Source organism: Callorhinus ursinus, unplaced genomic scaffold, assembly GCF_003265705.2.
Source record: "Callorhinus ursinus isolate GAN/ISIS: 27379988/994484 unplaced genomic scaffold, GSC_fseal_2.0 scaffold68, whole genome shotgun sequence".
NCBI lineage: Eukaryota > Metazoa > Chordata > Mammalia > Carnivora > Otariidae > Callorhinus > Callorhinus ursinus.
This window is the reverse complement of record NW_027397130.1, coordinates 2,485,459-2,507,169: the sequence shown is the minus strand read 5'-3', so window position 1 is coordinate 2,507,169 and position 21,711 is coordinate 2,485,459. Positions and strand designations below refer to the sequence as shown.

Below are 21,711 nucleotides of genomic sequence, written 5' to 3'. Positions count from 1 at the left end.
ATTCACTCTTTGTGCCCCCTTGACAGTAAATACCAAAACACTATTTTTTCCCCAAAGAGCTGAGGAAGTAGGGCCTGGGAGATGAAACTGACCTTAGAGATGAGCTAGGAATGAGGAACAAGGAAGGACTGGACCCAAAAAGCAAGGAAACGTACAAATCCAGCCAGGAAGCCACCAACCGACCCAACAGTGGGTTAGGTGCACCTGATGTCGATACTGTTCCTGTAAACTCTAATACAGAGAGCTGAGGTTCTCCGTCTATGGTAAAGGAGAAGCTAAGGCACCACAAAACAAAAATCCAATGGGGGGTCGGGGGGTGGGGGATATATTGACAATATCCCTGAAAAACAACACAGTTGATCTTGCTCCGGGGGAAAACTTTTTAGTTACAGAAACTGAAAAGTGAAAGAGTGTGAAATGACATCTGTTAAGAATGCCCTTTGCCCCAATTTCAGACAAAGAGTGTAATGACCAGTTTGTCAGACTATTGAATTCAGGGTCACTCAGTGTGGAAAACCAGCACAAAAACCAAAGTATACAAGCTAGTGCAGACACGGGCTGGGGCTGCACCCCTATTATGGTGGTTTCTACAGTGGGCAATCCAGAAAGAGCATGGAAAAGACACTGCCTCACCCGGGTACCTGCAGGCAGGTGGGTCCCTATGGGTGGCTTGTCACATATATTAACTTTAAACACCTGGACAGACTGGCCACCCAAGGCTCAGCAAGAGAAGGGCATGCCATCCTGGCTGGATGACGGCTTTGGGAGCATCACGTTCTGTCTTCAAGTGGCCAGACCTTGCTCCTCCCTGAGGATGGCTATATTAGTTCTGAAGACATAGTAAAAGACATGCTTCGGCTAAGATATCACCAGACAGCTCATCAAAATAGATTTATTAGAGATGCAAGACCCAGTGCCGAAGGACGCACAGGTGGTCAACAGCAAAAAACACCACTACTGGGCACCTGGGTGGCTCAGTCGTTAAGCATCTGCCTTCGGCCCAGGTCATGATCCCGTCGAGTCCTGAATCCAGGGAGTCTGCTTCTCCCTCTTGCCTCTCTCTCTCTCTCTCTCTCTCTCTCTCTCTCTCTCTGTCTCTCATGAATAAATAAATAAAAACCTTAAAAAAAATACCACTGAAGTGAAAGGAAAAAGGTCTCCTAGACCATTTCCCTGAATTCAGGGGCTGGGGAGACTGCAGACTTGTGCTTTCTTTTCTGTGCATGGGGCTCATCAACAATCATCAGTATTGTACAAATATAACAGAATGATGTACAATACAATGTACATCAGTAAAACCCACCTGGGCCCCAGCTGCTACAGTTGCTTCACTGTGGAGCCGCAAGTCCATCCGTCCTTCCCACGCTGCCCTCCTCACGCTGCCCCACGGTATGAAACGACCTGGCTAATCTTACATGAGAGAAGACTCAGGCCTGTGAAAAATTTGGGGTCCCTCAGCTGGGGAGGAGGGGCAGTGGCCAAATCTCTACTTGAGACCTGTGTTTCCAGACAACCCGGTCACCCTGGTCCCGGGAACAGCCTGCCGGGACCCAGCGACCCGCAGGTTCCAAGGCAGAGCGTGTCCCTATCCCTAAACGGTGAATTCTACTTCTGCACAGAGCAGCCTGCCACCTGACGGACCACACATACCACATACAAGGAATTAGGAAATAAAATCAAAATGTTTTTACCAATTTGCTAACCGTGAACAATCCAAATGATGGTCATTAATAAAATTTTTTAAAAAAAATGTTAACGCTTGGTATGTGCCAGGCACTAGGTGCTTCGGATGACCATTGCCTTTGAGGTAGGTAGAACTATCTTCACCGTACAGACGGAGAAGCTAAGGCACCCAGGAATGAAATTGGTGCTGCGTACCAGGGTTGGTATTTGAACCCGGCGGTTTACTTTGGGGGCCACGTTTTTAACCACTGCACAGAGCCACCCCAAACCAGGGCAGAGAGACTGGGGCAAGCAGGTAGGCTCCAGAAACCCAATGGCCGTCTTATCAAACGCTTTTATACGAGGCCTGAGAGGCTCCTTCTGGACAAAAGAGAACTGATATTAGCAGCCAGTGCGTGACATGGGATTAGTCCCTACTCTCTTGCTTTTTTATGAATCGTCAGGCGAATGAACCGTCTGCAAAAAGAGGGTCAGGAAGAGTGTGTGCACGCAAATGGCAGGCACCCCTTACCAGGTAGGAGGCGGTACGCACAGCCGTTTCTGGGGCTGGAGCGTCCTGGGCCTGAGGATGCGTGAACTTGGTTCTGTCCTAGGTGCATGAGCTTGGGGAATTTACTTCTCTAAGGCTCAGGGTTCCCATCTGTAAAATGGGGATAACCTCAGTCCTGACTTTATGGGCTTGTTTTGGGCGTTAAGTGAATTCATGCATAATAATCAAAAAGTATGTACACAACAACCATCATCGCTGGAGGATTTTAAAATTCCACTGATAAGAACTTTTTTAGCCATACTTTGAGATTCTGCTCACCATCAACACTCCACAAGCCAACAAATGGCACAGAAAACATAATAAACGCATTCAGCATCCATGTGTCTCCCAGTACCGACAATGGGCAACTTACGTGAATTCCCCAGTTACTACTACAAGGCAACCCCTACTTCAATAATCCTGTCTTTGCAAAAGTTTTCGTGGTTCTTCAAAGCCTTCAGTAGTCACTCATCCATTAATATTTCTACCAAGGAATTTCTAAACCTAACAACACAGATTTCTAAAAGTTCTCTAAATCAATCAGTGGCAGATTGGGAACAGATTTCTGGGATCTGGCCTTCTGCAGCCACCCTTTGATAATAGGCTTCCCCACATGGCCATTTTTGAGAACCATGTCTCGCTTCCTTCCAGATGCAAGAACTGGGGCCTTCCCGTGGTAAAGAGAGATCGGTAAAACCAGGGGGGAAGGGGGGGAGACCAGCCCAGCTTCTCCTAGGAACTTGGTGGGGCAGGAAAACAAACTTCGGAGTGGGGAGCAACAACATATTATGTTGTTTTCCATCTCCAAATAGAATCTGAACTAGATTGTGGCCAACATATGACACCAACTTCCGAGTGTGGGAATAACAGGATTTCAAGATGCCCCGGCTTCTGGCAGGGTTCCTGAGGTTATATTTAGCAATCTTAAATTGCCTATTTTTTTTTCTTTCTCCTTTTTTCTACTCTTTCTTTCTTCTTTTAAGCAGAGGACAAGGGGGAACGGCCGGGCCTAAAGGAAGTGAGTTTCCTGACGTGCGGTTCTTTACAACCAGACCACCGACCCTAAGGCCCAGCAATGCTGAGAGCGCGCGCGCTGCCGAGCCGGGAAGCACACTTCGGGGGGCTGTGTCTGCAAACGGCGGCCCCCCGCAAGTTCTCCTTGGCGTGCTCTGACGATCCAGCCAGACAAAGACCGCAAGTTCTACGGTCCACGGCTCCACACACGCGGGGAGGGAGTCTCCCCGAATCAGGTCCACTCCCGGCCCGGGGCGCCCGCACCCGCCGCGGAGGGGGTCCCCGGGGGGCTTCTGCGTGATCCCGTGTGCTCCCACGCCGCCCCGCTCCTGCCCCGGCCCCGCGCCTCCTGGGGCTGCGGCCGGACCCCGGCCCCTCCCGGGCCCCGTCGCTGCAGGCCCAGAGCCCAGCGCGCACCCCCACCCGGTCCCAGCTGAGGGGGCGCCGCCCGCTCCCCCGCTGACCCCTTGGACCTCGCCCCCGCGGCCCCCGCCCGGACCCCGATACCCACCCGGGTCCCGCAGCGGGGGCCGGATTCGCGCCGGCTCCCGGAGCCTCCTCCGCCGCCGCCGCCGCCGCAGCCGCCGCTGCCGCCAGTGAGGCGCAGCGGGGCGGGGACACGCGGCGAGGCCCGGCCCCCGGCCCGCCCCGGCCCCTAACCCGGCCCCTAACCCGGCCCCTGGCCCAGCCGGGACCTCAACCCGGCCCCGGACCCCAGCCCGGCCTCGGGCCTAGCCCCACCCCTGTTGCAACCCGGACCCCAACCCGGCCCCGGACCTGGACCCGGACCCTGCCCAACCGGCCCAACCCGGCCCCCAACCCAGACCCCGCCTTCCCCCCCACCCCACCCAACCCGTATCCCAACCCGGCGCCGGGCCCAGCCCGGTTCCCCGCCGAACCCTCTCCCCCCAACCCCTTGCTTCGCCCCGACCCTGCCCCAGTCACCTTTCGCCCTCGGGACTCGAGTCCCCCGCCCCAGGCCGTCCTAATTCCGGGTCCCAGGACTCTGGCCCTGATGGCAGCCCCGCGCCCCCCGCGCCCCCCCCTGTGAAGACAGGACCCCCGGGACGCTCCAAGTGCGCGCTCGCCCTCGCTGTTCTGCCCTCTCCATTTATATTTTTCCTCTATGTGGGGGTAAGAAGTGATCATCACCCTCCAAAAAGCCACTGAGCATCCTTCTCCGCCAAGGATTCTTCGCCGCACCCCCGCGGAGGGGACGCCGAGCACCCCCGCCCCAGGTCTGGAGATGGATGGATGGGCACCAGGCTGGGGCCCCCGCGCCCCCCCCCCCAGGGGCAGGGGGCCCCGGGGCCCCCCGCGCCCCCCCCTCCGCCTGCCACCTTCGGGGCACTGAGCGGTCTCGGGTCCCCGGGTGCCCGGCGCGGTCCCTGAGGCATTTGAGTTGCCTGGCTGGACGCTCGTGGACACTGTTGTCGCTTCACTGAACCTGAGCCAGGCGGGACAGAACTCGGACTTAGAGACGGAGAAACTAAGTTTATGTTTTAATGTATTTATACATGTAGGTGCTCTGCGTGCACCGCGGTGGCACAAAGGCCGCGCCGCCGCGCCGCCGGCTCCAGCCCCGCGCGGGGTTCCCGCCCGCCGGATGTTGACGGCGTCGCCTAGCAACGGGACATGGCGGAGCCGGGTGGCCAGGACGGCGGGTAAGCGGGGCGAGGGTCCCGGGTCTCGAAGCGTCCCCCACGCCTCCCCCTTGCCCTCACGCCCTTTTCCCCGCTCCTCTGCCCCGTCCATCCTCGCCCTTCCGGCCTTTCGCGCCTCCCTGGCCACCCCCAGCCCTCCGCGCCCCTTCTCGTCTCCCGTCCCTTTGTCAGCTCCCGGTCCCCTCCCTCTCTCCCCTCGCTCGGGTCGCTGGGCTCTCGAAACCCCGGGGCTTGCTCGTCCCGCAGTAACCATGGCAACCACTATGCTCCGTGGTGCCTGCGCGGGTAGTTTGCGTCCTTGTAAATAAAGCAGGAGAGCGCGGAGGCTGGTGGCAAGGATCTCTACCTGCCTGAGGTCTCTCTGTGTGCGGAGGATCACCGAGAGGCTTCCTGGCCGCGGGGACCCCGACCCTTCCCCTGCCACCCCCAGACCTCCAGGAGCGGGGGCTGGGCTGGGGACAGAAACTATTTTCAAGAATTGGGCCTTTTATCTCAGACGCTTCAGTAGTGTTTCACTTTTTTTAAAAGATAGATTTATATATACTGACATGGAAAGCAGTCCAGGTTACATTAAAAGAAAAGACTAAATGGAAAGCAGTATGTAGAGTGTGGCCTCTAATTGTGTGTGTGTGTGTGTGTGTGTTTAAATGCATAGAAAAATATTTGCAAGAATATATCCTTAAATCTCTTTTATTACTAGTGGTTATCTTGAGAAGAGAGAAAGTCACAGAGGATTTTCGTTCTCTGTGTCACACATTTCTGTATTTCACTTTTTTTTTGAAAAAATGAGCTTGTATTTTTAATTAGAAAAAAATAATTTTAAGAATGTAAATCATGACGTTTTTGTACTATCTAAATCATGGGGGAACTAACCAAGAGTCTCTAAGAGTCTTTGTCCCTTTTGTGCAACTTTCTCTTACACTGTATTTCTTTTCCCCAGTTTGGCCCCAGACACAAGTATATTTAAGGTGACTTTTCTGTTGTAATGTACTGATGCTGTTCCCTGAATATTTCCATAATTATTTTTCATTCATTCATGGAACAACTCTTTTGTGACGCTCCCTCCCTCCAGGTGACAGGCATGATCTAGTGCTGGGGTTGATGGCAAACATGACAAAGTCATGGCCAACAGCCTAGAGGGAAGGCATATAATCAACAAGTAAATAAGAATATAGACAGACACCAGGAGGTGATCAATGCCAAGAAAAAGAACACTGTTCTTTGAAACTGTTAAACTGTATTTCTGCACGCAGGTCTCAGCTGGAAGGCGAATCGACTTCTGCAGGAGAGGAGGCCCGGAATAATGAAGGCGACAGGGTAAAGTTCCCTGTGGGGTGGGCTGTGCTCGGCTTGTCTTTACTGGGAATTAAAGAGTTAAGAGCTCTGCTCAAGAAAACTGCACGGGGATCCTATACCTTGCACTAGAACAGACTCAGTCCCCCTGCAGAGAGACTCATTTTCCTTTCTCCCCATTCTTAAGTGCTGGCGGCTAGTTGGGATGCCCCGCATCCCCTACTCAGATCACCCCGAGGTTTTCAGAACTCAGGTTCTCTAACAAAGGATGCAAAAAATTACAAACACTGGAGAGAACAGATAGAACATGGAGCTTCGTCTTCCAGGGACACGTAGGTGTGTGCAGATGCAGTTTTCCCACCAGTATAATTACACAATTACGAGCAGAACTTCCCGGGAGTTTTTGACTGTGTTTCCTGATTTTTTTTCTTCCTGCCACAAATCTGCAGGCGTCACCCACAGGGAAGACCGGTGACCAAAACATTGACCAGGCTGTTGGTGCTGCCGAGCTTTCTGAAGGGGAAATTGAAGCCTCTGGGGAAGTCACAACTGAAGGAGAAATCGAAACTGAGGGAGAAGTGGAAACGGAGGGAGAAGTGGAAATTGATAGAGAAGTGGAAATCAGTGGAGAAGTAGAAAGGGAAGAGGAATTTGAATTTGAAGGGGATGAAGTCGAATTTGAATTTGAAGGGGAATTCGAATCTGATGTGGAAGCCGCCTCCCCTGAAGGGAAAGTCGGTTCTGTAGATCTGGCTTATTCAGAAGTCGGTGCTGGGGCGGTGCCCCAAGAGGAAGCGGGCCCCACGTACCCAGATGAGCATGGAGGGAGGGAAGGTGTTCCTGAAGACAGAGAAGCCCCCCGTCCATCGGAATCCAGAGATTTGGGGGACATCTCCACACAGCCATCCCGGCAAATAGTAGACTCATCAGAGCAAATAGGCCAGGACGCTTCTAGACCCAGGGCTAGCAGATCGGTAAGTGGCCCCGAGGTCAACTTTATGAAAGTGTTTGACTGCCTTTGTGGTTTGCCACCCTATGTGAGCAACTCGGGGCACATTATAAAAACAAATTGCAATCTCTGTTAGAAATTTCTTAGCAAAGTTAAGTCTTAGGACCCACTCTTGAATGCCAAAAGTTTCTGGACCTTGGGTTTGGGAACATTCCATGTAAGGGCATCCAGGTTTCTGGTTTGCAGAACAGGGCCGTCCAGTGAAACTTTCCATGGTGATGGAAGTGCTCTTTACCTTTGCTGTCCAACATGGCAGCCATCAGTCACAAGGGGCTACAGAGCACTTGAAATGTGGCCTGGGAGATGGAGGAACTGAATTTTTAATGAGAATTCTAATTAATTTAAATTTATATAACCACCAGTTACTAGTGGCTACCGTACTGGACAATGTAATTCTAGATAATCATGATTATAATGACAGTAGTTATGGTCTTACAATTTTTTTTTTAATTTTTAAACGAGCATAGGCTTATAGAAGAGTTGAAGTATGATTAGAAGAACTTGTTATTTTTTTAAGCCTTGGAGAGTAAGTCAACCATCGGATGCGCCCACTGCCACCAACTTCCGTGCGTGTTTCCCAAACAACCGAAATACAGCTATCAAACTCAGGAAATGTCGTTATATTACCAAATAATGCTCAGGCCTCGTTCACCAGGTGTCCCAGTGACACCTTTCAGAGCAGAGGTACAGTTCCAAATCACATGTTGCCTTTAGCTGTCCCATCTCTTAGGTCTTAATCCTTCCTGGACTTTAATGACCTTGGCACTTCCAAAGCTCACCAGCCAGCCACCTTTAAAATGGCTCTCAGTTTGGATTTGCCTGGTCCTCCTCTTGTTGTGATCTGGGTTATGATTCCTTGGAAAGGGGTCACAGAGGGAGGCTGGTTCTCCTTAAGCCCCATGCGGTGGTGCACTGATTGTAGTTTGTCCCATGACCAGTGATGGTGCTGTGGACCCCTTAATGAAAAGCGCAAGGCTTCTCCACTGGGAGGTTTTCCTCCACCCCTTTGCATTTAAGAAAAATGGTGTGGGAAGGTGCTCTTTTTGGTTAAGATAGGAAACGTGAGTATTTCAAATCACAACAGATTACCACCATATTGCTAGGAGTTCATCTTTCTCTGAGCAGGGTGTATAGGCCCATCTTTTGTCAGATTTGTCCCTAGCTATTTTGCATTTTTGATGCTATTGGAAATGGCTTCCAGCTGTTTGCTGCGGTACTGTATATGGTAACACAACTGATTTTTTCATATTGATCTTATATTCAGCAACACTGCGAAACACCCTTGTTAGTTCTAGTAGCTTTTTTTTTTGTGTGTGGAATCATAGGATTTTTCATAAAGATGATCATGTTCTCTGCGAATAAAGGCGGTTCAGCTTCTTCCTTCCCAATCTGGATGCCCTTTATATCTTTTTCTTGCCTTCTCGCACTGGCTAGAACTTCCAATACAACACTGAATAGAAATTGTCCCCAGTTTGGCCGGTGAGAGCCCATTTAAATTGGCCTTTGTGTCCTTCTGACACACGGGTATCATTCTTTCTTTTAACCGCCCTCATCCATGGAGCACTTTCTCATTCTCTGGCACAGAGTGCCCAGCCCTGGAATCAGACATTTCTCCGGGAGCCTGGTTTCTTTTCGTGGAAAATAAAATTCGGAAGTCATGATTTGGGCGCGAGGTCCACTGTCCCCAGGCTCTCTCAGTATCATACGCACATGACACACACACACACACACACACACACACACCGCACACACTGCATGCGCCGCCTACAGACACAGCTCACACCAAGCCCTCTCTGAGTGGGTCCCTCTCAGTGCCCTCCCCTTCCATATTTCCAAGTCCTTTTTCCAGCAACGAGAAGGCTAGTCCCCATTCTCCCTAACGTATTTATTAATTTGGTCCATCCCCCGGAGATAACCTTCTCTGCATTTCTCCACCCCCACGTGGACTGTCCTCACCCCACCTGAACCCGGACACCCCCACCCTGGGCTGCCCTGGTCACTCTCGTCACTGTTGGGCCAACCCCACCCAGGCCAGCCCCCAAATATTTGGGCTCTGACTGTGCCAGGCTGTCCTCTGTGGGGACTCTGGTCACCAGGCCCGGCACCTATGCTGTGAGGGCTCCCCACGGGGACGGCCTCTGAAGCCTGCTCTCCTCTCCCCCCACTGCTGGCTGCAGGTTTGAGTTGATCTGGAAAGAAAGCGAGGAGCAGGGTTACGTTCCTCCATCTTCGACTCTGGTCTGGACATGCCTTTGCCCTTGACATTCCGTCTCAGTGACTGACAACAGCCCTCTGGGGTGAGAACAGTTATTACCCCCCTGGACAGATGAGGACATGGGGAGATGGCCTTCCCTGCCCAGAGTCATGCAGCCGTGTGGCTCTTGTTCCACAGCCACCATTCTGAACCAAAAAGCCACAATCCCACCCCACCTGGTGACCCCTAAAGAGTTAATAACCTTGGAGAGTAACATGATTTGATGATCACTAATTAAGCTCAGAAAACAACTGTCTTCACCTTGTAAGATGTCCAGGCGATTTGGGGTGTAAGTCACTTATTGAGCTATAAACCCAGTTTCCATCCTCGGGTCCCATTTCTAGAAAAGTTACCAGGAAACAGTTTCCAAATGTGATCAATCAGAAAGGCAGAGACACACCTGAGTGAGAGCCCCATTTCCCTTCCTCCCGCCTGGTGCTCAGTCCTTAGAAAGAACAGGAATTGCAGAGTGGGAGCTGCTCTGTGTCTCGGCGTGTGGGTGCCTCATCGATTTCTTGGTAGGAGAAGCCCTTTCTGGACACCCCAGAGGTGGGCTTGTGACTCTGGGCCCCCATTACTATCATTACAGTTCTGGCCGCCTCAGAGATGGTTTCTAGAATCAGCATCATCTGAGGAAGTATTAGAAAGAGCACGAGCTTCGGGTTGAGGCATCCCAACTCTGAACCTGCCCTTGGCTGCATGTGTGAACTTCAGGCAAGGTCTTTAGCTTCCGTGAGGCTGCTTCCCCTCAGATAACAGAGGTGACTCATATCTACCTCACAGAGTGTTATGCAGGGTCATTGTTGTTGCTAATCCTTGCCAGATCATCATCAGCAATAATTATTGTCAACAGTAATAACTGCAAGAGTCTCTTTTAAAGCTTAAATGGAGCCAGGCATTTTTAACAAGAGAAGCTATGTTCTTTTTTTTTTTTTTTTTAAGATTTTATTTATTTATTTGACAGAGAGAGACACAGCGAGAAAGGGAACACAAGCAGGGGGAGCGGGAGAGGGAGAAGCAGGCTTCCCTCTGAGCAGGGAGCCCGAGGCGGGGCTCGATCCCAGGACCCTGGGATCATGACAGAGCTGAAGGCAGACGCCTAACCGACGGAGTCACCCAGGCGCCCCTCCAAATTGTTTTCCACTGCTTCAGCAATTATGTTGAATTTCGAACATTGCACTAGATCAAAATCAAATAACTTTTCAGTCCTGATTAAGGCCTCATTGATTTAGGTTTGGTTGTTCTTCCTCTAGAAAAAATCCGGTGAAGGGCTCCAGCAGGAAGTCTTTCCTCTGGGGGCACGACACCACCTCCGACTGAGCCCGGGGAGCAGCATCACCTCCTCAGACTTTGACGAGCTGCTCTTGAGCACGGAGGAGCCCTTCATCCAGGAGCTAGGTACCGTGGCACCTGCTGGGTTGTCCTGCCCACGGGATGAGCCCCTTCACATCTCCTTCTGTGCAAGGGGTACCACTCATTCACCCTCTGTTACCTCGTTTCCCATTCAGCTGGGAGCTGAAGGATAGAAATGTTATTAACAAATAGGGATAATATTTACGGAGCATTCACTGTGTTTTATCTCATTTAATCCTTATAGTAACCCAATGAGGTAGGAACCATTCTCCCATTTTACAAAGACTCTAAGAGTCACTTAGTGACCTACCCGAGTATGTGGCAGAACCAGACCTTGACTGAGAGATCTGATGACGTCCAAACCACAGCCCCCGACCGCCACCCCTCACTGCCTCCTGGTCTCAGAGAGGGGCTCGGGAACAACACCCCTAAGCCTGCGTGTTTGCTGAGTCTCCAAGGGTCGCTCGGCACACCCTGTCCCATATCCCACTGTTGTGGATGTGGGAAAGCAGACCGGGGTATTTCTTCTTCCTTATGATACACAAGCATGGATGGTGCAACTAACAAAGTTGTACATCACTCACCAGTGAGGTGAAGACAGCACACATCCGAACGAGTTTTTAAACTCGTTAAAACAGAACAGGATCTCTCCAGCTCAGGAGGACAGGGGAAGCTGCAACTAGAGCCTCACTGATACAGCTTGTCAATCTTATCAGCTGTTTCCCATAAAAAAAAAAAAAATCAAGGTAGTCCATGAGTAAGAAGGCACCTTCCTATTCACTATTTATGTCTAAAAAAGTATCTACAAAATATATTTCCTTCTTGGAGTATATTAAAGGTAATATGTATTACCTTTAAAATGCGATCCCTTCTATGGAACATGTTGAACCAACGAATAGAAGATTCATGAACAGAAGACACTGTAAGCAGCATTTCCGAGCCCCAACCCATGGGATGCCTTTTCTTTCTCTTTTCCATTGTGTTGCATGAGGCTGCAAATCAGCCTCTCCTGACAGCACCTGCAAAGTGGCCTCACTAGCCACTGCAATAACCCCTCCATAATGCTTGCTATGCCCCCAGGTGTCCCCCCAGAGGAGCCCGGTGCGCAGCCGGGGAGAGGAGCCGCGCCGGCCTTCCTGGACCGGATCCAGCAGCTGGGCACCGCCGAAGAAGGGACTGTCGAGAGAACGGAGTCGGAGGGGAGTGACGAGGCCGAGGAAGACAGACACCAGCTGGTGGTTCTGGACCCCGACCACGTAAGCACGTGCTCCCGGGCCCTGCTGGGGCCCTGACACGGAGCGCGATCAGAGGTGCCCCTTCACCTGCTGTTGAGCTCACCTCTGCCCCCGCGCCCCACGCCCTGCCCCCAGCGCCGCGCCGCCCCTCGCCCACTCGGCAAAACTGCTCTGTGAGGTGTCTTCTTTCTGTTTCATTCGCCCAGAGTCAGCAATCCTCAACTTTGGCACTGCCGACATTTGGGACCCGGTCACCCAGTCTCTGGGGCGGGGCTGTCCTGGGCAGCACCCCTGGCCCCACCTGCTAGATGCCAGGAGCACCCCTGCCCCTTAGCCGTGAAACCAGGAATGTCTCCAGACATCCCGGATGCTGGGTGGGAGCCCAGTCACCCCAGTTCAGAGCCCCTGCTTGGAGCCCACCACCTGAGTTCCCACACCCCACCCTCCAGCAAGCGGGGAAGGCGAATCCTGATTGGATGAGCCCATTTGGAAAGCCGGGGTGCTCCCCGCGGGAAAGATTGGCGGTTGCTATGGAAAAAGAGGCTCAGGGCTCATTCGGTGCTGGCATCACCCCCGCATCCCTGGGGAGAAACCAGGACCACCACTCCAGCTCACTCTGTCTTTTTGCCAAAATGCGTACTCAGGTCTTCGGTGCCTGGGACGGGACCTTGAGTGCCCTTAGTCTATGGCTGCCGGCGCAAGTCCCTGGCGAAGTGAGGGGCACCCAGCGTGGAAGTCCTTTCGGTGCCCCCAGGGGGAGCTCTGGCGACTTAGGCTGCGCCCTGCTTGGGCAGGAGGGTAACCAGGCTTGCTTCTCCGTCGTTTCAGCCCCTGATGGTAAGGTTCCAGGCTGCGCTGAAGAACTATCTTAACCGCCAGATAGAGAAGCTGAAACTGGAACTTCAAGAGCTGGTGCGTATCTGCCGGTCCAGCCTCCCGCCCGGCCGTGTGCCTCCGGCCCGTGACCAACTTTTCTCCCTCCCCCGCAGAGTGTGGCCACCAAGCAAAGCCGCGTGCAGCGCCAGGAGCTGGGCGTGGATCTCTACGGGGTCCAGCAGCACCTGGCCCGCCTGCAGATGCAGCTCGAGAAGAACCACGACCTCCACTCGGTGGCAGCGTGCGCCAGGCGGCAGAGGGAGGAGGAGCTTCAGAGTGTGCGCCTTCGCTACGCCAGGACCTGCGAGACCGCCAACAAGGAGCGCAAAAAGCGTAAGGCTGGGGGTCCCCGTTGCCATGGCGCCCCGATCCCCAAGTGCCCTCGCGACCCAGGGGCGCGTCCCCGCGTGCTGTCACACCCCCGCGGGGAGGTCCCACAGGCCAGCTCGCCCCGGAAAGGCATCCCTGCGTGCCATCACAGGGCATCGAGAAAAGGGCGATGTGGTCGTGTCCTCGGGGAGTTCGCAGGCTTTTAGGGAGAGAAGGCGTCAGTGCATTAAAAGGCACCTGATTGGGTCAAGCAGTGAACAAGGAGGGCAGGCAGAGTCAACATCGAAGAGGCTGGCCGGCTGCCAGAGGTGGGCAGGGTTTAAATAAGCGGGGACCCCCGGATGCGGCCAATCCCAAGCACAACGGCCCAGGGGATGGCGGCAGCCCCGACTGTACGGCAGATCCTGGTGAAACCGGGAGGCTTCGGACCAGATGAGACAATAGGGCTCTGCCCAGGAACACGCCCCCCTGCACAGGGCCAGGCTGTGGGCCCCGTGAATACCCGCTTTGCGCACTCTGCTGTGATTACTTCAGTCTGGGGGGTTTTTTGTTCCCAAGTTTGTTTATCAGCCGTGTATGATTACCACAATGGGGAAAACAAGGTACACGGGAAACAGAAGCACACGGACACTCTAACTGTGGCTGCAAAGAGACATTTCAGACCCCGAGAAATGCAGAACTTTCTGGACTGACAGAGTCAGACTAAGTGCTCCTTTATCAAGCACCCTCCCTGATTTCCACCAAATTAACATAAAATACCAAGAAGAGAAGAACGTGACATTCATGCAAAAACAATAAAAATGCTCCAGGTGGGACAGAATTTAGACTGACCTGAAAGAGGACCCAGGCGCCCCACGTGCTCCACACCAGCGCCGCTCAGTGAAGGCTCAAGTGTGGCCGGGCTTCTGGAGAGATGCCAACACCTTCTTGGACTTTGCGTCCTTTCTGGAGGTCACCAAGACACAGGAACAGAAGCTGTTCAACCAAACAAGGATTCCAGAAATACTACCCTTTCTTCCTTCCGAGCACTAGGGAATTCGGTGCTGCCACTGCCCTGAAACGTGGGTGTTTGCCACTGGAGAATGTCCACGAGTGCGTGCCTCCCCTGGGAGGGAGTCACTGACACTTCCCATCAAAACGCGAGTGCTCAGCAGCGCCCCCAGACTGCAGGGGTTGGGGCTGCATGGACAAAGCTGACGCGGCCACAGGCACAGACAGGCCTGACGCCAAAAACAAGAGAGCGTGAGATCGTAGAGGACGTCCCATCAGTAAAACGAGAGCACAGTGTTAGGAAAAAGGGTACTTGGAATTAAAAAATATAACCATCCTGGGGCGCCTGGGGGGGCTCAGTCGTTAGGCGTCTGCCTTTGGCTCAGGTCATGATCCCGGGGTCCTGGGTTCGAGCCCCGCATCGGGCTCCCTGCTCCGCGGGGAGCCTGCTTCTCCCTCTCCCACTCCCCCTGCTTGTGTTCCCTCTCTCGCTGTGTCTCTCTCTATCAAGTAAATAAAATCTTTAAAAAATATATATATAACCATCCTCCCAGACGAACAAAACAAAAGTCACTAAACAGACAAAGCAATACTGCCGAAAATTGAACTTGTAAACCGAAAGGCCAGTTTGAGGAGTTCTTCCCCGAACTCAGAGGGAAAACCCCAAGCGGTGGATGTTTTGAGAAGGAGATACAAGACATGGGTGTGAGATCTGGGCCCGTGGACGCCCATCAGACGGAAGTCCCAGGAGATCAGGGGCGCTCACGGGCGACACCAGAGGAGAACATCTGCGTGAGCTCAGGAAAGGTGAGTCTTCGAATATAAAGGTGCTCGGAGGACCCGACAGCTGGAAAACAGAATGAACATGCCTAGGCACAGTTGGTGAGATTTTTAAATTCCAAAGCTGAGGGAAAAAATGCTGCCGGCTTCTGGGCCAGACAGAATCAGACTGCGGCAGGTGGAGAGCAACATGCTGTCCTTGGCAGGAGCCCCTGAGGTGCATACAGCCAGGCCCACACCCCCCTGTTCAGCTGTTCTGCCAAGGCCCCGATCTTGTGTTTCTTGCCTTGGTTTTTTGTTTTGTTTTGTTTTGTTTTTTGAAGGCTTCCAGGTTATTCTAACGTGCAGTTGGGGCTGAGAATCACAGGTCTCAAACATAAATGACGGAGTAGTGATGCTCAGAACATTGTAAGGCACAAGGACAGAGTCCCGTCCGCACAGAGATCACCAACTAGTTAGGGATTTAGTGGCAAAGGGAGTCCATGTATCAGGACTTCTGGCTTCGCAGAAAGCACTCCAGTAAAACCCAGGACCTTGCATAGTTTTCATTAACAAGACCGAAAATCAAACATTCTACTCCAGAGGCCGAAAAAAGGCAAACAAACAAACAAACAAACAAAAGAGGTAGGAAGAGGGAGTTAATAAAGTAAAATAGCTGCAACTGGTACAAAAAAAAAAAAAACAACGAGTTGGCCTGACAGATAAAAATACTCCGTTTGTGAAATGACCAACACGCTGAGTAAACTTCTGGCCTGCCCGGGGAAGAACAAAAAGGGTGTCCCGCAAGTAGCAGCCCTGGGAATGAGGACAGTTCAGAGGCATTATTGGTTTTCATTTCAAGAAGGCCATGCTCTGTACTGGGTTCATCACTGAAGAAACTGAAAACGTTGTCGGACATCGATTTCCCCTGAAAGTACCAGTTTGTTCGTTATGGACGAGTCCGCCCAACTGTGAAAGGAACAGACACCTCCCCCGATGCTGTCCAACCCTCCAGAGGGTGGGAAATCTGGGAAACTTCCCAGGCTGGTGTTACAAGGGGGAGGATAGCCCTGGCTGCAAATACGGACAGCCTTCAACGCAGAAACTGCACAGCCATCCCACCAGCAAGGCAAGATAATCCTAAATAAATTAGTAGCAAACAGAGAAGGGTGGAGTTCCGGTGGAATTCAGGAATCATTTGAAATTAAGAAAGCTGCTCATTTAATGCATTCTATTAGTAAGTTAAAGGGGAGGGAAAAACAAAGGATTTTCTGGGTAGATGCAAAACAGGTGTTTGAAAACACTTACCATCCATCCTAAACTAAGGTAGAAAGAACATTCTTTATGATGTTTTTGGAAACGAACCAGAAAACTGTCCTGAGTGGGAAACATTGGAGAAGGTACAGATAGGGTCAGGAGGGACACCAGGGCACAGGCACAGCCCCGGAGGCTCCAACAGGCAAAATGAATGAGGTGAGGATTTGGGACGTGAAATTCTCATGCTTTACCAATCATATGATTGTTTACCTAGAAGATCCAAGATTACCAATAATAATTAAAAAAAACCCCAAAAACCCAGGGCGCCTGGGTGGCTCAGTCGGTTGAGTGACTGCCTTCGGCTCAGGTCACGGTCCCGGGGTCCTGGGATCGAGCCCCGCATCGGGCTCCCTGCTCAGCGGGGAGTCTGTTTCTCCCTCTGCCCCTCACCCTGTTCTCATGCTCTCTCTCTCAAATAAATAAAATCTTAATAAATAAATAAATAAAATTAAAAATTTAAAAAAAACAGTACTAGAAACAGTAAAGAAAGTAAAGTAGGTGAATGTCAGAGCTAGCACTTTCTCCTCTCCCGGTAATATCCAGTTAAGAACTAAATTGTTTCAAAAAAAAAAAATCTCATCCATCATGATTATAACAACCATAAAATACCTAGAATAAACCTAACAAGAAGTGAGTGAGCCTATCCGGAGAAAAACAATAAAATCTCGCTACGGGACATAAAAGAGATTTCAATAAGTAAAGCTGCCTTGTTACTGGGAGGAAAACTGCACGATGCGGACGTGTCACCTCTGTCCCAGTCAACATGCCGTTCAGTGCCATTCCAGCTGAAGTCCACGATGGGGTATTTTGGGTGACCTTAAATTTATTTGACATAGGTGTTTATTTATTCATTTTCTTTTTTTAATTTTATTTTTAAAGATTTTATTTATTTTTATTTGTTTATTTATTTGACAAAGACACAGCGGGAGAGGGAACACAAGCAGGGGGAGTGGCAGAGGGAGAAGTAGGCTTCCCGTGGAGCAGGGAGCCCGATGCAGGGCTTAATCCCAGGATCCTGGGACCATGACCTGAGTCGAAGGCAGACGCTTAAAGACTGAGCCACCCAGGCGCCCCTATTTATTCATTTTCAAGAAGTAATCACTCAAAAGTCAAGAGCTCTGGGATGGGAAGTCTCCTGCCTCCCCTTCCCCCAGGACCCTCCACAGAGGCCCCGGGGGGCGGGGGGGGGGGGGGGGGGTGTGTGTGGCCCTCGGGGGATTGGTTCTCATGGGTTTCTTTAAAGATGTTTTTGCGTATAAAAGCAAAGTTACAAGGGTATCTTTTTTTTAAACAAGTAGCTTTGTGCCGTACCCACCGCGTCCCCACTTCCCGACCTGCATCAATACGTAAAAAGCTCCCCATCCTGCACAAATTGATCTTAAAGTTTACTCGGGAGATTAAATGCACAAGACTACCCAAGAAAATTTTGAAAAGGAAAGATAATGAAGGAAAATAGTCTTATCAGGTGTCAAAACACGGTATCAATCAACAGCAGTAAAACCAGAAAGGCACCAAAGGGGAAGAAGCACACGGATGGTGGAGAGCAGAGGATGCTGGGGAACTCACGTGGGCATCCAGTCATTTTCTGCAGGTTAAATAAACGGACAGACTGCATCTTTAAGCCACTACCTATTTGCTTGACCATTTGGCCATCTGAAAATGCATACTTAGACCGCTATTTCACACTATACAAAAAATAAAGTCTGCAGTAAATATTTAAGAAAATCACAGAAGCTTTAGAGGAGTATGTAAGGCTGCCGTAGTTGTTGTTAATCATCTTGGTCTGAGGCGGGTCTCCGGAAGCGTGATGTGAAGTACGAGGCCACAGAGGAGGAGTTTGACAGTTTTGTTTATACAAAAACATAAAACTTATCAAGAAGCATGACGAAGTTAAAAGACAAACACAAGTTGGGAGCAAACCCCATTTGCGCATCTGTGACAACCTCCATATGTTCTGTGTTACTTTTCCGTTGCCAGGAAACAAATTCCCACAGACTTCAGGGCTGAACACAAGCCCGTGTGTCTGCACGCCCACACAGCCTGAGGTCAGAGGCCTGGCGTGGCCGACTGGGCCCCCCCTCGGGGGCATCCTGAAGCCAAACCCTAGTGCTGGTTGGCTGGGTCTCTTGGGAGGACCCAGGAAAATCTGACTCCAGCCTTGCTCATGTCTTTGGCAGAATTCAGCTCCTCAGGGCTGTAGGACTGACGGGCTGCTTCTTCTCGGGGCTGTCTGCAGGGGCGGTTCTCAGCTCCTGGAGGCCGCCCACGTCCCTTGCTGTGGGGCCCCTCCCCTGTTTGAGCCAGCTTTGCAGAGAATTTCCCTCTCATTGAATCCAGTTCACCCTGAGAATCTCTCTCACTTCCTCTTTTGCCGCCAGCTGGACACCACTCTGCTTTGGATGGACTCACCTGCTTAGTCCAGGCCCACCCGGTAATTTCTCTTGGGACAGATAAGCAACATCATCATAGCAGTCACAGCAGGTGGCACAGGCCCTGGGAGGCATCTTCAAGTTCTGCCCACCCTGCCTTGACCGCATCAAGAGTTCCTAGAGGCCACCCAGTGAGAGGCAAACGTCCCAGTAGCTGTGTGGCCAAGGACATGAGCCAGCGATTTGGAGGAGGGACAAACATGGTCATTAAAACGGTGAAACTAGGTTCAACTTCACTGATATTTATGCAGATTTAAACAAGCACTGGAAATACTGACTTTTTGTTACTCAGTGAAGCAAAGCAGGGTTGAACTCAGCGCTCTTAAGGAAGGGTCGACGTGAGTCTTGCACGTTTTAGGTGGGAGGGTGAATTAGTCAGCTCGGCGGCCGTGGGGGCTTGTTTTCTCGCGTCCTGGGGGCTGGAGGTCCAAGAGCCAGGCGTGGGCAGCGCTGGTTCCTCCCAAGGCCTCTCTCCCGGGGCCTCAGCTGGTGGTCCCTTGTGTGTCTGCGTCCTGATCTCCTCGCCTAAGGATACCAGCCACGAGGGGTTAGGTCCACTCACACGACCTCATTTTACATTAATTACCTCTGTGAAGACCCTCTCTCCAAATGCAGTCTCCGCCCCGGCCTGCTCTGACCACAACACCTCCCTGTCCCTGCTTCTGCTCCCCACCCCCCATAGTTCCTACCCACGCAGGAGCCAAAGAAGTCGCCAGCGTTGGAATTTTTAGTTACCTTGGGCGCAAAGTAATGTTTCAGGGTTAAGCTACACCCTTCAAGGGTGCCTGCCACTCAGCGGGGTGAATTTATATTTCTATTCTATAAATCAGTGTTCTGTGTGCATTTAACCACCTATAAAGGAACGCTCTATGCAAGACAAAAATGACTCTTGATTTAGGGTTAGCTCCCTAAACGAATTGGTAATCTGGCTTCATAAATCAATCTCCCGTGAATATTGTTAAAAGGAGTCCATTCCTTGGGGTGTGGTCTCCTCCGAGCGCTGGACGGAAATCCGCCATCTGGCTCTGAGTGGGGAGTGGAAGGTGCTGCGCTGGCGAGCCTGGCCCGTGAGGACAGCTCCGGTGCTCCTGGCCTGCGCCCCCACGTGGCCATTTCAGTCCGGGGGGGCGGGGGGGGGGCTCTGGCAGAGCGCAGCGCCCCTTTGGGCGGGTTTCCTCCCGGACTGTGGGACTCTACCTAAGATTGCCAGTGTCTAAGCGGTAAGAAATCTGTAAGACTAACGTGAGGCCTCATAGCATGACACTGTCTCAGCAGATCCTTAGACGTGGGGAGGGCCTCTAAGACACGGCAGGCAACGGAGTGGCTTGTGGTGATCGCTGGACATGGATTACCTACGTCTTTGTCTCTCCAACTAGGCTTGTAAGGCTTTGATGGCAAAGTCTGAGTCTTTGTGGTTTAGAAGCAGCAGGTTCCCAGGCTGGGTCCACAGGGCAGGCAGGGAGCCTTCCGGAGCTTCGGGTTCCGAGACAACGTGTGTGGGATGCTGAGCGGCCTTCCTCGTCCTCCCCCCCCAGTGGCGGCTCTGCAAGCTGAGTTGGAGAGCCTGGCTCTGCATCTCTTCTACATGCAGAACATAGACCAGGACGTGCGTGACGACATCCGTGTGATGAAGCAAGTGGTGAAGAAGTCAGAGATGGAGCGGATGCGGGCCGAGGTGGAGAAGAAGAAGCAGGTACTCTCAACTTCAACGCGTTTGCCACCACCCTCAAACCTTCGATTTCCCAAAAGTCCCTCCGCTCGGCCTCTTGCCTAGGAGGCTGCGGCCGGCCTGGGGTTCGCTGGCTTGGGTTGGGAGTTGGTGGAGGAATATGCTGGAGGGGCCCGTGGTCTCGTTTCCCAGGACCTTCACGTGGACCAGCTCACCACCAAAGCCAACCAGCTGGAAGAGCAAATCGCGCTGCTGGAGGCTCAGAGCTGTGCCCAGGCCGAGGACACGCGGGCTCTCAGGAAAGCCGTGAGCGAGGTAGGAGCATCACCGCCGCACTCGGCTTCGGGACACCCACTTAGTGGCCACCGCAGGGCGCCGGCTCACTGCTGAGGGCCAGGTGAATGCGGCCCCCGCCGCCGCGGTGTGCCTCCTGAAGCAGCTCAGCAGCGGGCTGGCCCGTGGTTGGGATGGTGGGGATGGTGCGAAGCGGGCCGTTTCTATTCGGCCCACAGCCAGTGGTAGCCCGACAGGCCTCCGCGAAGCTGGACGTCTGAGTCTGCTCGTCGGCCGGATCCTCGCGGGCGTGGCCTCTTGTCTCCCTCACGAGGCTGAGCCCCGGCGGGAAGGACTCAGTGCAGCACCACGTTCTGAGGTCAACTCTAGGAACCAGCGCTGCCACGTCTTCTTTTATTTTTTTAACCTGTGACTCACCATCGGCACTCGTGTGCGCAGGAACGCCACGAAGGAAACAAGCCCCTGTTACTGGGGAAAAGAAAACGCTTGCACAAACGGACAGGCACGCCTGGGTCCGTGTGGGAAAGCGGCCCGGGCTCTCCAGCCTGTGGGTCTAGAATGTGTTCTGATTAGAATCTCAGGGGGGAAAAAAGGCAGTTTTTAGTTAGCAAAGGTTTATCCGAAGCATACATTTGGAAGACTGGCCAGGAATTGTTTGGGAAAGGGAAATTCAGAACGGGTTTTGCCCAGAACGGAGGGCTCTCCTGAGATGTGGGACTTGCTGTGCTAAACGCAGGAGAGTCCCAGACACACCAGCCCGGCAGGTCATCCTGGCGTTGCCCTACCAAATATTGCCCACTCTAAAGCCTGGAATGTGAAATGATGTGTCCCTGGAATCTGGGATAGACAGGCGGACCATGGTAGCCTACGAGTAGACCCCCAAAAGAAGCAAACGTTTACATAAAACTTGAGTGGATTATAAATTAATGGAGAACACATGAATCATGCACAACGGAGTAGGGACATTTGGTTAATCATTAGGGGAAAAATTAAATCTTTTCCTCATACCAGAC

At 52.2% G+C, this 21,711-nt stretch overlaps 2 protein-coding genes across 10 annotated transcripts in view; one reads left to right on the top strand and one right to left on the bottom strand.

The window, feature by feature from the left end:
• Nucleotides 1-3,817, bottom strand: part of TBC1D16 (TBC1 domain family member 16) — a 71,128-nt gene extending 67,311 nt beyond the window's left edge. For all 3 annotated transcript variants that reach the window (XM_025859729.2, XM_073886156.1, XM_073886155.1), the window contains exon 1: nt 3,738-3,817. The gene's annotated coding sequence lies outside the window, so the exon portion shown is untranslated. The remainder of the gene's footprint in view (nt 1-3,737) is intronic.
• Nucleotides 3,818-4,764: 947 nt separating this feature from the next.
• The window catches only part of CCDC40 (coiled-coil domain 40 molecular ruler complex subunit), a 39,570-nt gene continuing 22,623 nt past the window's right edge, over nt 4,765-21,711 (top strand). For 4 of the 7 annotated variants that reach the window (XM_025859577.2, XM_025859578.2, XM_025859582.2 and 1 more), the window contains exons 1-9: nt 4,766-4,890; nt 6,144-6,207; nt 6,633-7,157; nt 10,700-10,844; nt 11,880-12,055; nt 12,863-12,946; nt 13,024-13,243; nt 20,271-20,428; nt 20,597-20,719. In XM_025859577.2, the coding sequence (XP_025715362.1) occupies nt 4,862-4,890; nt 6,144-6,207; nt 6,633-7,157; nt 10,700-10,844; nt 11,880-12,055; nt 12,863-12,946; nt 13,024-13,243; nt 20,271-20,428; nt 20,597-20,719 (1,524 nt within the window). In that variant the 5' untranslated portion in view covers nt 4,766-4,861. Of the gene's footprint in view, nt 4,891-6,143; nt 6,208-6,632; nt 7,158-7,659; nt 7,877-10,699; nt 10,845-11,879; nt 12,056-12,862; nt 12,947-13,023; nt 13,244-20,270; nt 20,429-20,596; nt 20,720-21,711 lie in introns of those variants that run through there. The other 3 variants (XM_025859579.2, XM_025859576.2, XM_025859580.2) reach the window with 3 other exon arrangements.